The sequence below is a fragment of the Chrysochloris asiatica genome, unplaced genomic scaffold (assembly GCF_000296735.1).
Source record: "Chrysochloris asiatica unplaced genomic scaffold, ChrAsi1.0 scaffold00181, whole genome shotgun sequence".
Classification (NCBI taxonomy): Eukaryota; Metazoa; Chordata; class Mammalia; order Afrosoricida; family Chrysochloridae; genus Chrysochloris; species Chrysochloris asiatica.
This window is the reverse complement of record NW_006408699.1, coordinates 3442014-3455689: the sequence shown is the minus strand read 5'-3', so window position 1 is coordinate 3455689 and position 13676 is coordinate 3442014. Positions and strand designations below refer to the sequence as shown.

The window sequence follows — 13676 nt, the reverse complement described above, 5'->3', positions numbered from 1 at the left end:
ATGACTTGGAACCTACTTGACAGCACTTAACAACAACAGCAATGACAATTAAAAGTTACAAAATATGACTTCCTTTCGGGAGCAGATACACTAGTGATACTTTAAGAATGCTGTCAAAAGGGTAGATGCTATTCAACTTAACAATTATTTATTAAATACGCTTAATATGTCAGCAATATTAAAATTGGCAGGTGTACTAAGAATAAAAGCATCCTAAGTTTAACAGTCCAACAATCTGTCCAACAATCTTACGATCTTTTCTATTACCACATCATTAAATTCCTTAATATAGTGTTAAATTACATCTCCAAAATTGAGTTATAACTTTAAAACTGTTATTGTAAAGTTACTCACTGAGAAATAACATTTGGAAGGCTAAATTTAAACCGCGAACTCCAGGTGCAGTGTTGTAGGATAAGTGCAGGACCGCAAGGTCAGTTTGGACTACAATGTAGACAGTTCAAACTTACCAGTCACTCTTTGGAAACCCTATACTGAATCGCTATGAGTTGGAACTGACTCAGCAGCACTTAACAACAACAATAAAATATAATAATTATAAAATAAGTAATAATTAAAAAATTAAATTCCTGACATAATAAGTAAATTCTCACTGTTTTCTACTCTTGATAAGTACAATACTGTAAAATCTTACCCTCTCATACTCACAATTAAAAAACAGAATTATTTTCTGATATGTATTTAAAAAGCATGACAAAATACAAATGAAAAACTCTTTAAAAGAATCACAGGAATAGCTCACAGCATGTTAAAGCAAATACGTTAATATTTGGTTTTAACTCTTTTACTACCCAGTTAAACACCAGTGAGCGTTGCCTAATATTTAACATTAACGGCAACATAAAGCATGTCTCTTCAGACAGAGAATTATCTGGGAGCAAATTATGACAACTCTTTCTTCCCTGGGAAACTTGGTCTTTGACCAAGGGGATATTTGTAAAGATATCGAGCACTTTAGCATTTTGTTTAGAACATTATGAAGATAATTATAAGCACTTTAGAATTACTAATAAAAGGTTACAAAATGTTCATTAATCTTTGAATACAAAATTATCCCTCTTTTTAGGGTAGTTTCATAGAAAATAATTTACTATTAAACAGAATTTGAAAAAAAAATTTAGAAAAAGATTACGGGAGATGTATTAAAAATATGGGAAAAGTAATTTATAAAAATTAAAACATAAATACAGATTTCACTTATAAATTTTGGGTTTCTGTATAAAGGTTTATAATAAAACAGACCATATTGTGATGATTATTTTGGTGTAGGTAAGAAATATAACTATGGAAATATCATTTTGATGAGTATGCCCTAGATTTCAGCAAAGGTATTTGTCCAAGATAATTTTTAAACTGATTTTGATTATGATCTTTAAAAAGACAACTTGTAGAAATCTTACCTAGTAGAAATGCTACCAGATGAACTGAAAATGCTTTAAGACCTATGGTAAATTCTAATCTGGATTTGGAAAAACTTATATTTGATCATATATTAAAAATTGCAAATTCATTATTCTGTGGCTATTTTAATAAGAAGTGAAAAAAAAACACAGAAGATACCACATATATTTGTATAGAATCAGTCAGGCCTTAAGTAATATAAGCATAGAGGTAAAAATCACATGGAAAATGCTATTTAACGATAATTCCTTTTCTTCAGGGAATAGCTATTTTAATTAAAGGAAATTCACCCCACGTCATTCTTGAAAAGAAATTGCAAATGACTGAATTTTTAAGTTATTCTCAATTCTAAACTAAATGTTAAGGTGATTCATAAAAGTCTACATAAGTTATTAATATAACATAAATGAGCCTATGACTTATATGAAATATAAAGCATATGATATAATACGAAAGAGGAAAGAAGGACAATATGATTTGAAATAAATACCTCTCTGAAAACTATAAGAAATATAGCTTTAATTAAAAATATATATAGAATCTAGGTGCCTGGCACAAAGTAGAGGCTCATTATGTATTTTTATATGAAGAAAGTGAAGAACTGGTTTTAATTATCAGAGAAAAGACTAAAAGTCTTGTCTTTATGTCAACCACATGTGATGCCAAATACATGATATAAATGCACAAGCTGAGAGCTTTCCGTTTACTTATCTACATTTCTCGGCATCACAAAAATGAAAATTAATAGGCACAAAAGGCATTTTAGGAATTCAATGAAGGTATCAACTAGAATGTCGCAGGGTGAAAAGGGCTTCAAAATATTTAGGTTAACAAACAATATACTGACAGAACGTAAAAAACAAATTCAGTAAGACCAAAAAGCAAGATTCAAAGGAGGCAGAAACAAGATTTAAAAAAGTATATCATATTCAGTATCTCAAAAGGCTCAATATAAGGAGGAAAATGTCCAACTACACAGCTTGGAAATTTAGGCAAAATCTCAAATACAGTATGTATTAGTTTAACAATTAGTAATATGTAATGATTAAGAAAGTTCTGGAGGTTGAAAAAAAGGGGACAAAGTCAATTAGTTATAGTATTTCTTAAATGAAAACACTTACAACTTTCATAATTGATTTTTCCCATGCTATTGATTTCTGTAACTGCTGAATGCACAGTGCTACCTGTGCAGCACTGCGAGCTTCTGATAATGCCCTTCTCCAGACCCTGAGCCCTGGAGCAATATCCTCTTCAATTCTGCATTGAAATATAGAAAAATTCAGTAGGTCATGTCTACATTTGCGGTTACTGAATGTGAAACAATCATCACACTGAAAGCCAAGCAATGACAAAAACATGTAACAGCCAGTAAGTATAAGGTTTAAGCAACTAAATTTGATGTAGTGCACAGACTGTGGCTACGTGCCTCAAAGCTTAGTCACAACCAGGTAGATGTAAGATCACTTTGCAAGGATTATCAACGCACATAACAAACAAACAAAAAAAAAAAGTGAAAATAAATACAAAACAATTTTTTTTTTTTTACAAAGCATCATGCAAATAGCATGATCCATATGGATCACAGACATACAAGAAGATACATAGATAACAGGCAATAGAAAATAGGCTCCAATTAGCAAAGAAGCACAATAATTTTTCAAGTTAATCTCAATAACCTACCCGTCACCATCACCACTAATGGATGGTGCAGGAGCAGGGACAGTAACTGTGCCCACATTATCCAGTTTGATCTGAATGGTGGTACTTAAGGGGCTCTTCAGATACCTTCTTTCAATGTTCCGCTCCAAATCAGCCAGCCTGGTTACAGCTATATCTAGGGGGTTGTCACTCTTCCGTTCTAGTGCATGTGCACTGCTTTCTTCTCCTCCAGTAAGTTCTCCATCATTCTCCTTGCACAATTTAGTAAATGACTTATGTTCAAAATATACCAAGTCCTCCCTTTCTGATGCAGGCTCTGGACACATCCAACCCTATATATCAAGAGACGAGTGTTATTACTGTTTTCTCTCAAATTGCCTGGTGGGTAGTAAACTACCTTTATTTAAAATGCAGCAACAGACACCATCAGGTCTCAAGGATATTTACTAAAACAAAAGCTTCAACCTTGTGTTTCATAATGCTAGTCAAGAAAAAAAAAATTTAAGCAGCTGTAAAAAAAAAAAACCCTAGAAAATAGAACAGTTTTTGATATTATGAAAAGTATAATAAAATCAACGCAATACTATGTAGGAGTTTTGATTGAGAGGCTTATTACTTTGAGGGGGTCACTGAAATGTACATCTCTTAATAGCCATCTGAGTCTTGTTCTTCCTTTCCATTTTTATTCCTTTCACTATCTTCTGTACATTATTTTTTACTCACTATTTCCCTTTAACCACATGGATCTTGTGTAAGCTGTTACCTTTGCCTAACAGATTTTGCATGCTCTTCTTTATCTAGTTCACTCCATCCTCCTGTAGCTCTCAGCTTAGAAGTGTCTTCCTCAGGAAATCAATCCTTTCCTGATCACCTTGGAATATAGGTTCTCATTAGGCTCTCATGGGATATAATGTTCCATAGCCTTGTAATGGTTGTAACTTTATACTCATGTGATTATTTGGCACTGTAGGATAAGCAGTGGACCGCTCATCACAAGGTAGGTGGTCCAAACCCTATACAGGCATCACTCTGAGTCAGAACCGACTTGATGGCACAAAACCACGATCTCGAAATGATGTGAGAGCAGGGCCATGTCTGCTTTCACTCATTTTATCTTCAGCACAGTTTAAGAGCCTCCATTGTTTCTGTGACTGTGGTGGTACACTGTTGTTGTCAATAGCTGTCAAGTCAGGCCAAATGATGAAACCAGATATTATCAGACATCTTAAGGGAATGAGTAGCTGAGCCTGGGGACTCAGGACTATTGTCTCAGGAGTCACCATGGTCAACTGGCACAACATAGTTCACAAAGACAATGTCTTACATCTTACTTTGGTGAGTAGCATCTGGGATATTAAAAACTCATAATAGCTGCCTAAGGTACAGCCTTTGGTCTCTCCAATGTGCAGAAAGGAGAGTGATGAGAATTGAAGATGCTTGGAATCAAGTTGTTCAACGGGCTGATGGAACATGTGAACATCAGTTTCCATAACCCAGAGATCAGAACTAGATGGTGCTCAGGTACCACTAAAAACTATCCTGAATGGGATCACATTAGAAGGTCCTGGATAGAGTTGCATAATGTGTGGAACAAAACTCAAAATTATTTAAAAAAAATAATTTTACTCATCCTACTGATCAGAAAGAGACTAGAGGAATCTAAGACTGTGGCCCTTGACCACCCTTCAGGTCTGCAAAGGAACACATCCTCTTTCAGCCAAGCAGTAGATGGTATATAGGAGAAACAATAACACTAGTAAGATAAACTGTGAATGATGCAACAGTCAATCATTCAAATTCAAGGGGCAACATGTACCTAAGGACAATGGCAATACGGGATGGAAGATGGGTGGACAGGAAATAGGAGGGACAGGAAGGAAGTGGTTAGCTGCTACTCCAGAGATGGGATTAAAATCAATGAGATGAAACAAAGTGTATTATTTGTTGAATGGAAAAGTGATGTTGGTGTCCTTCATTTAATTCACAATAAAAAGGGGGAAAAAAAAAAGATTCTCCAATGTTTAACAAAGTTCAAAATCTTTACAATGGCATTCAAGTACCTCAACCTACCTCTCTCTCAGTTCCCATTCACGTGTCCTATCCTTCAGTCAAATGACTCGCCATTCCACATACCCAGTGCCCATGCAATTCTCAATTTGTAGTATGGCACACCCTGTTCAGTGTTAAAAACGTACTCATCTTATCATGTTCCAGTTTGACTTCAGTTTGAAATCTTCCCGGATCTCCCATATCCCCATCAGAAACAAAGACCCCTTTTTCTAACTCCATGTGTTACTCTGTACTTCTCTATAACCAGTTGTTAGATTCTGCATACATTTGTACCTTTTTTTGACTTTCCCTATTGTATAGCAAGCTTTCTAATGGCAGGAAACAGAGACATTTTATTCCATTTTATGGTGTCCACCACTTGACGCTGTTGTTGTTAGGTAACATCAAGTCAGTTCCGACTCACAGTGACTCACGCTATGCACAAAAGAACTGATCAATACCAGCTTCTGTGCCAGCCTCACAACTGTTGTTGTTTTTTAGCCCACTGTTTTTGCCACTGTGTCAGTCCATTTCTTTCTGGGTCTTCCTCTTTTTCACTGACCCTCTATTTTACCAAGCATGATGTCCTTCGTCAGGGACTGGACCCTCCTGATAACATGTCCAAAGTATGAGAGATGAAACATTGCCATCCTCGATTCTACAGAGCATGCTGACTGTACTTTTTCCATGGCACATTTGTTTGTTCCTCTGGCAGTCCATGGTACTTTCAATATTCTTCTCCACTATAATGCAAATGCATCGATTCTTCTGTGGTCTTCCTTATTCACTGTCCAACTTTCATATTCACATGAGGTGATTGAAAACACCATGGCTTGGGTCAGGTGCACCTTAGTCCTCAAACTGGTATGTTTGGTCATTAATACTTTAAAGCGGTTTTGTGCAGCAGATTTTCCTAAAGCAATGCATCGTTTGATTTCTTGACTGCTGTTTCCATGAATGTTGATTGTGGATCCAAGCAAGATGTAGTCTTTGACAACTTCAATCTTTTCTCCATTAAATTTGATGTGACTGACCCAAACCCACTGCCTTCGAGTCTATTCTGACTCATAGTGACCCTATGTTGGGGTTTCCAAGACTGTAAATCTTTATAGGCACAAACAGCCTCATCTATCTCATGTAGAGCAGTTGATGGGTTTGAACTGCTGACCTTGTGGTTAGCAACTCAATGTCTAATCCAAAGGGCTACTAGAACTCTCTACTATATGTAAACACTCAATATAATTCTTCTTAAATGAAAAACAAATTGAATGTTATCCTTTTTACTAAACTATATATTGGGGTACATTTTTTTCCCTTTAACTCCTTAGAAAATTTATTTTAGAAAGGAAGGATGCAATTATGAACAGTTTGCGTATGTGTTTAGGTACAAGTCATGTCAAATGAACCTCATTTCCATATTGTGAAAGGGATACAAATTAAGGGATTCCATGTAAGTAGAGCACATCTTGATTCATGCAAGGCAGCTGACAAAATAAGAAACAAAACAACAGAAAACTATGAGAATCAGTTTAGAGAAATCCAGATGGCTGAAAACTGTACTCAAGAATGGCAGTTACCATCATCTGTCAAATCAGAAAATGTCCTCAGTGCCAATGCCCAGAGCCTATATGTGACCTTTCCTGTTAATGCATTTAGGAACAACTTAGAGGACTGTTATTAAATCTGCAAGTGACTTAAAACTAGGAAGCAAGTTTAATAATTCAGTAATGCCTTATGATGGCAGAATTATGATATAGATAGTTCTATATGATGAAAAACTATACTCAAAGTAATAACATTTTAACAATGATAAATGGGAAGTTCAGCTTTTCAGTTCATTAACTAATCACAGAAGTGCTATAGGTAACAGGATCATTAGAAGGACTCTGGAAGAGTGTACACATTTGTGTATACTGCACATTCAGTGAGCAACAGGATAACACATGCTAGAAAGTACAGGTTTAAACTGCACTGAAAGTAGTGCAGTACCGGATTAAGAAAAGAATCGTGAGCACGGACACTGAATTTCACAGAATTAATGGTTGATGGAATGAGTAAGTTTTAGCTGGGAAAAGGGAAAGTTTAAAAACAGACATACAGCCATCTTTAGAAGAGTAACTGGGCTTTTGTAAACTCTCAAAAACAGAACTAGGACCAGGGATGAAGATTTTCCTCAAATATAAAAATAACTTCCTAATTCTTAACAATATTAACATAGAAATAAACCCACCCAGTAACCCCAGGCCATTTGCTTCATCTGTCTTCACAAAGGCTAATTCATCAATCTAAACTCTATTTTCTTTTATGAAAGAAAGAAAGGAAAAAAAAATCATGGAATCTCCTATACTTGTTGCTGTTGAGTCCATTCTGACACATAGGAACTCTACAGGACAGGACAGTGTGTTACTGCCTCAGAGTTTTCAAGGTTGTAATCTTTACAGAGGTAGACTGCCACATCTTTCTCCCATGGAGTGGTGGGTGGGTGGGTTCAAACTGTCCACCTTTCAGTTAGCTGCAGAGTACTTAACCATTGTTCCACCAGGGCTTCATCAGTTAAAACTAATGTTTTGTGGATCATTTTATCAGTTGCATTTTTAGATGCTTCTTCAAGACTAATATGATTGTAATTCAATTCTTAGAATGCTGTTAAGTGCCATTGAGTCAGTTTTGACTCATAGTGACCCTGTACAGGGTTTCCAAAGAGTGGTGGGTGGGACTGAACCACCAACCTTCAAGTTAGCAGTTCAGTCTTATCCTACAGTGCCACACAGAATAATTCAGTAATGTCTTATTAACAGGATAATATTAAAATGTCCCACTTATGAAAAAAAAACACCATATTTTAGCTACAAGAACCATCTATATAAGCAGCCAGTGAGGTAATAAGACCAAACCATCAAGATCTGGGTATGTTGCCTGAGAAATGCTTTAGACACACATTCTAACTACTGAAAAAATTTAAAAGCTTGATATAATGTCCTAACCTACACCTTATTGTTGTTTTTGCTGAGTGCTGTTGAGTTGATTCCGACTCACACCTTATCAGAATTGGCAAATTGGATGGGGGAAGATGGAGAAAAATGAGGCGGGTAGAACCAATTAAATGTAAACTAGAAACTGGGAATAAATGACCGTGAGAGATGATAGAGCAGACTCTAAGAAGCAAGTATAATAGTTTAAGAAACAAGACACATGAGGATCATTTAGTGTGAAGGTAAAACCTCTTCACCTCTCCTGTCTAATCATTGATCTTCATACTGATGATCCCACATCACCCAGATTATTTAAATTGCATATAACATTCTCAGTTTAAGAAATCAGTGGAATGTGTTACATAAAAGAGCCAACAAACATGTTAAAAATTAAAGCACCTAATGTAATAATTTTCATTTCTCCAGAAAATTAACTTGTAGAAGAGTTCATTTGTTTAAGATTCCAAATAAAGGAGGTGTTTTTATACAAAATACAGTACCAGGAGGAGAATATACAGAGTTTTCCAGTACAAGGAAATTGTTGATGCTGTTGCTAAGGTCCGTCAAATCCGTTCCAACTCATAGTGACCCTGTATAGGGTTTCTGAGGAGTGACTGCTGAGTTTGAACCACTGCCTGTGGTTAGCAGTCCAGTGCTTATCCTACAATATCCACAAAAGGATTCTATAATGAATTTAGCAAATCATGTTTTGCTCCCCAAACTGAAAATTACATTTATGGTAAGTAAGAGATACTTTATTAGCTCTGAAAAAAAAAGACATTTTTGGGGGGAGAACTTAAAAGTTTCCAAATACTAACATAAAACTAATTCTGACATGAACTTTTAATTACTAGACAGAATAGCACTATATCATAATTTTTTCATTCTGAATAAAAGAGGAAACATTAAATTAAAAAAAAATGGGAACTAAATTTTCCAAACTTTTGCAGATATTTCTCCTTTTCACATTTATTTACCTCTCATCTTTTTAGTCTCAGACATACTAGTTTGTTATTGTTGAGAAAACCATTTATCCTTCTAACAAAACCGAAGGTAAATCTCCTTTTGCCTATTCATTGGAAGACAGTTCTGATCATTGTGATATAGTAATGATGCCCAGTAGATCAATGAAAACTAGACAAACATATGCGAGGTCTCAGTGTGTGTACATGTATATCATAACATACACACACACTGACATATGTTTGGATATATCTATATAGTTCTCCAAATATACACAATATAGAGTAAAAGCTTGACATGGCTTGCATGCAATTATGGTCCTATATGAAACACTATATATAGTAGGAGTTTGATGGGACTTGTATAAGAACTTTATATTTAACATGGAGAAAACTGTAAAATTCTGCTTGTAGTAAAGAACACATATCACAAATGATATATTCTGAATACCATTCAGGAAGCAGCAAGATTTAGTAAAAATAACATGAGAGTCTGAAGTCATACAGATTTGGTTTGAATCCATACTTAACCACTATATTGACCTTAGGGGCTATGGTAGCGTAGTGGTATGAATTGGGCTGCTAACCTCAGGGTCAGCAGTTCGAAACTACCAGCTGTTCCATGGAAGAAAGATGAGGCTTTCTGCTCCTGTAAAGATTTACAACCTCAGAAACCCTGTGTAGTGTCACTATGAGTCGGAACCGACTCCACAGTACTTAACAACAACAATATGACTTTAGGTAGGTTATTTACACTAAGTATGGATCATTACCTGTAAAATTAATTCAAGATTATTTTGAGAATTAAATAACATTTGAAAACATTTAGCAGAATACCTGAAATAAATATTATTTACCATCTTTTATACTAAAAACATTTTATTTCATGTCAATTTTACCTTTACTTGCAAACTTGCTGATGCAACTCTCCTTTCTAGATCTTCTACCTGTTGAAGAATACTCAAGTCCATTTCCATTGCCTGCTCTTCGACTGACCAGTTCTCCACAATATCTCGAGTTACCTGGTTCTCTTCATTTTCATTTAATTCAATAATAGCAACTAAATTTGAAAAGAAATTAATTTTTAAAATCCACATTACTAAGTTTTTCCCCTCAGAGGTTTCTCCAGAATGCAAACAAAATTCCAGGGGTAACATGTGCCTCTAACTCAATCCACAGAGATGCACTTGTGTACATATTGGTGTCATACTGCTAAAAGCAGGAATAGTATTTTTAAGAAATATAGAACAAGATATCTGTGGCATAAAACGTGATAAGAAAGCAATAACAATTTGAGAAATGTTAACAGTAACTCTTATTTTGTTGAGCAAAGTCAGAAGAATGCCTACCAGTAAGAAATTTAGAATTAAGATATAGGAAAATATGTTTTAAGCTAAAAGAATCCATTATAACTAAGCAGGGGAGCAGAAATCTCCTTTAGGTACATACCATCCTTATTTTTGATGCAGGCTTGAGTAATATAATCCAAGTGTTTCTGAATCTGCTTTTGTAATGCCTTTTCTCTTATTCCTCTGAGATGTAGTACTTTGAGTAAAGCTTTTAGGTCCTCTGGGTCAATAATTCTCCACCAACCAAACTGCATTTCTAAGTAAAATAAGTATGTAGATCTTTTGCAAATATTTTGACTATGAATTGATGGCACAATGCATATCAAGACTTGTTTACTAAATATAAACCACCACAGATTCAGTTCTATTAATCAATAACAATGAAATAAAGTCAGGGGCTATGAACCATCTCAATGCACCTACCTTCTGGAATAGGTTTTGGACTAAGAAAATCTACTGGTTTTGCTACGTCAACAGCTGCAGGTTGAGCTGAAGATACTTTTTCATTCTGTGGCACTGGAGATTCACTTTTACTTGAAGCCACATTGGGAGTCAAGAAAGAATTACCATTTCCTTCTGATAATCCCAACCCTGATCCCAGACTAGGTAAAGGTGATGATGTAAATGGAATATTGGAAGTAAGCACACTTGTGGGCCACCCACAAAACTGGAGTCCCATCATAGATACGCCACTTTTCATCTGCAAAAATAAAAACAAGACAAAAGTAGAATAATTTAGGATCTGAAATAGTTTTCAAATTCTGAAAAAAAAAAAACCACCTCACTTATCAGAATTAGAGAAAAATTACCTATCAAAGCAATAATAATTTTGAATTTCATGTTCTTATTTGCTCCCCAGTCAGAATAATTTCCCTTTCAAATATTCTGTAACAGCAACAAGTTACAAGTAAATGCCTTAGGCTGAGATTAGAAATTTAGCGAGGAGAAAGCTCTGCAATAGAAATTCTGACTCTTCAGCTTTCAAGCTGTGACAGGGATAATACTATTACTATTCAACGGATTCCACCTTGAATGAAATCTTTGTGGGGTCAAAGATTAAGTAAAGCAATAAAAAATGAGTTACAGTTAGCAATACTAACCTGAAGAGGCGATAAAGCAAATGGATTTAGGCCAATGGGACTCTGAGAAGAAGCTGATCCAAGAAGAGGAGCTGGGGTGGGTGAAGGTGACTTAGGTCGTGGCTGAGACTGAGGAGCCACTAATGATGCAGTTGACATATCAGCATGGGTAAGTGAAGTGTCATCACAAGGTGTTCTTGGCAAAAGGCTAAACCACTGTCTGTTCTTTTCAGTCAGTGTTTTTAACAATTGGTCATTGGGGAGAGGACTATAGAACTTCCCTGGACCACTGGAACCAGCACTAAACAGATTATTAGAGTCTGTCTTTTCCATGTTGCTTTGAGGTGCTGCTGGCTGAAGGTTGCCTAGTGAGTGATTTCCATTATTTTGATACGACAATGTGCACCCGTTTGCACTACCATTTGGTTTGGGGGTCAGAGAATCTGACTCAGGAGGCATTTTAGCTACTTCTAACAGTTTGCTTAATTTGGAAAAAGAACCAGGTTTTTGAAGAAATAGATTTGTGTTATCTTTTTCTTTAAGATTTTCTTTTTGTTCACAGTGATTTGTATTTAAACAATTTAAAGTGTCCCCAGGAATCTCAAACATTTCTTCTTTGATCTGGATACTTTCTGCCTTTTTTAGTTTCTCTCTTTCTTTTGCAATTTCTTCTAGTCCTATAAAATTAAAAATGTCCATGAAGTATTACTCCATATCAAACTATTACTATAGTTAATTATTATGTATCAAATTATGTGCACAATTTTCTTAAATGAACTTTTCTACATTTCTTAATACTCCCCATTTAAAAAATACATTTTTTTATCTTGGGAAAATTAATGTACATTCACTAAAAATTTTTAAATATAAAAAGTATCCAATTTCTGCTACACAGCAAAAATCATCATAAATAATTTTTTGTACCAACCCTCACAGGAGTCCTCTCCATGCATATACACACAAACTTACACCTACATATTTTTTACAAAGGACTATTATACACATATTATTCATGTTTTATTAAACAATACATGTTTTACTAATTTGTACATTTTATTATGTAGTACATGTTTTACTAAATAATGCTTAATGAAGACTTTCGTGCGTCAATAAACATATAACTGCATCATACATTTTAATGGCTACAGAGTACTCCGTGGAAAACATCTTAATTTAAATAACCAATCTTCTATTGCTTTAAAAATCATTATAATAGTTATTTTAAATTTTACTGCTTTCATCAATTTGAAAAATATATTCAAGGTAAATTATTCAGTAGTAAAAGGTAGAAAGATAAGGTTTTCTGCTCCAGCAAAGATTCAAAAAGCCTCAGAAACCCTCTATAGGGTCACTGTGAGTCAGAAATGACTCAACAGCGCTTAACAACAATAGGTATATAAAGAAAAACCCTTTATTTCTTCCCTATTTTCTCAGTCTCTATTTCTAATATTCAGAAGTAACCATGTTTGATCATGTCTATATAGCCTTCCAGAAGTTTTTTATAAGAGGCTTCATGGAAAAATTAAAAGAAAAGATAATGGAATTATTCCACAAAGTTTTGGAAAATTTCCATTATCCTTCTATTCCATTTTCCCATGAACTTTTTGAAGCCCATCATGTGGTGTGCCAACACACACACACACACACACACACACACATATATATAAGGGGACTTCAAATATTCATGGAAAAATGGAATTAAAGGATAATGGAATTTTTCTACAAACTTTTAGAATCCTCCTGAATTGGTTGTATTGTTTCAATTAGACTGTAAGCTATTTGTGGATAAGGAGTTGTCAGTTGATATTTAAAATAGTTCCAAGCCACTGACATGAGGTAAATGTAGGTGCATATTAAATATATGATGATTAAATCATGAGTAGCATTTTTTGAATTTTTATCTTTTATTTTAGAACTTTCATAGCATTTAGAATAATTAAGCACACCCATTATAGAATACATATGGAAAATAACCTGTAAGTGGAATATTATTACTGTTTGCCCCCTTTATTATTCAAGTGACCAGACGTAATAGTATAAGGAACAATTAATATTTATACAGCACATTATAGCTCATCTAGATATCTTATTTAGGATGACCCTTATAACAGCCCAAGAATCTTGTTTGCCGTGGAGTCGATTCCGACTCATAGTGACCCTGTACAGGGTTTCCAAGGCCGTAAA

The 13676-nt window shown here is 34.8% G+C and overlaps 1 protein-coding gene across 1 annotated transcript in view; it reads right to left on the bottom strand.

The window, feature by feature from the left end:
* The window catches only part of BAZ2B (bromodomain adjacent to zinc finger domain, 2B), a 159875-nt gene that overhangs the window by 9779 nt on the left and 136420 nt on the right, over positions 1-13676 (bottom strand). The window contains exons 26-31 of the mRNA XM_006872029.1: positions 11514-12169; positions 10837-11113; positions 10514-10669; positions 9964-10124; positions 3208-3413; positions 2544-2679 (exon numbers count right to left, since the gene is read on the bottom strand). Coding sequence (XP_006872091.1) covers positions 2544-2679; positions 3208-3413; positions 9964-10124; positions 10514-10669; positions 10837-11113; positions 11514-12169 — 1592 coding nt within the window. The remainder of the gene's footprint in view (positions 1-2543; positions 2680-3207; positions 3414-9963; positions 10125-10513; positions 10670-10836; positions 11114-11513; positions 12170-13676) is intronic.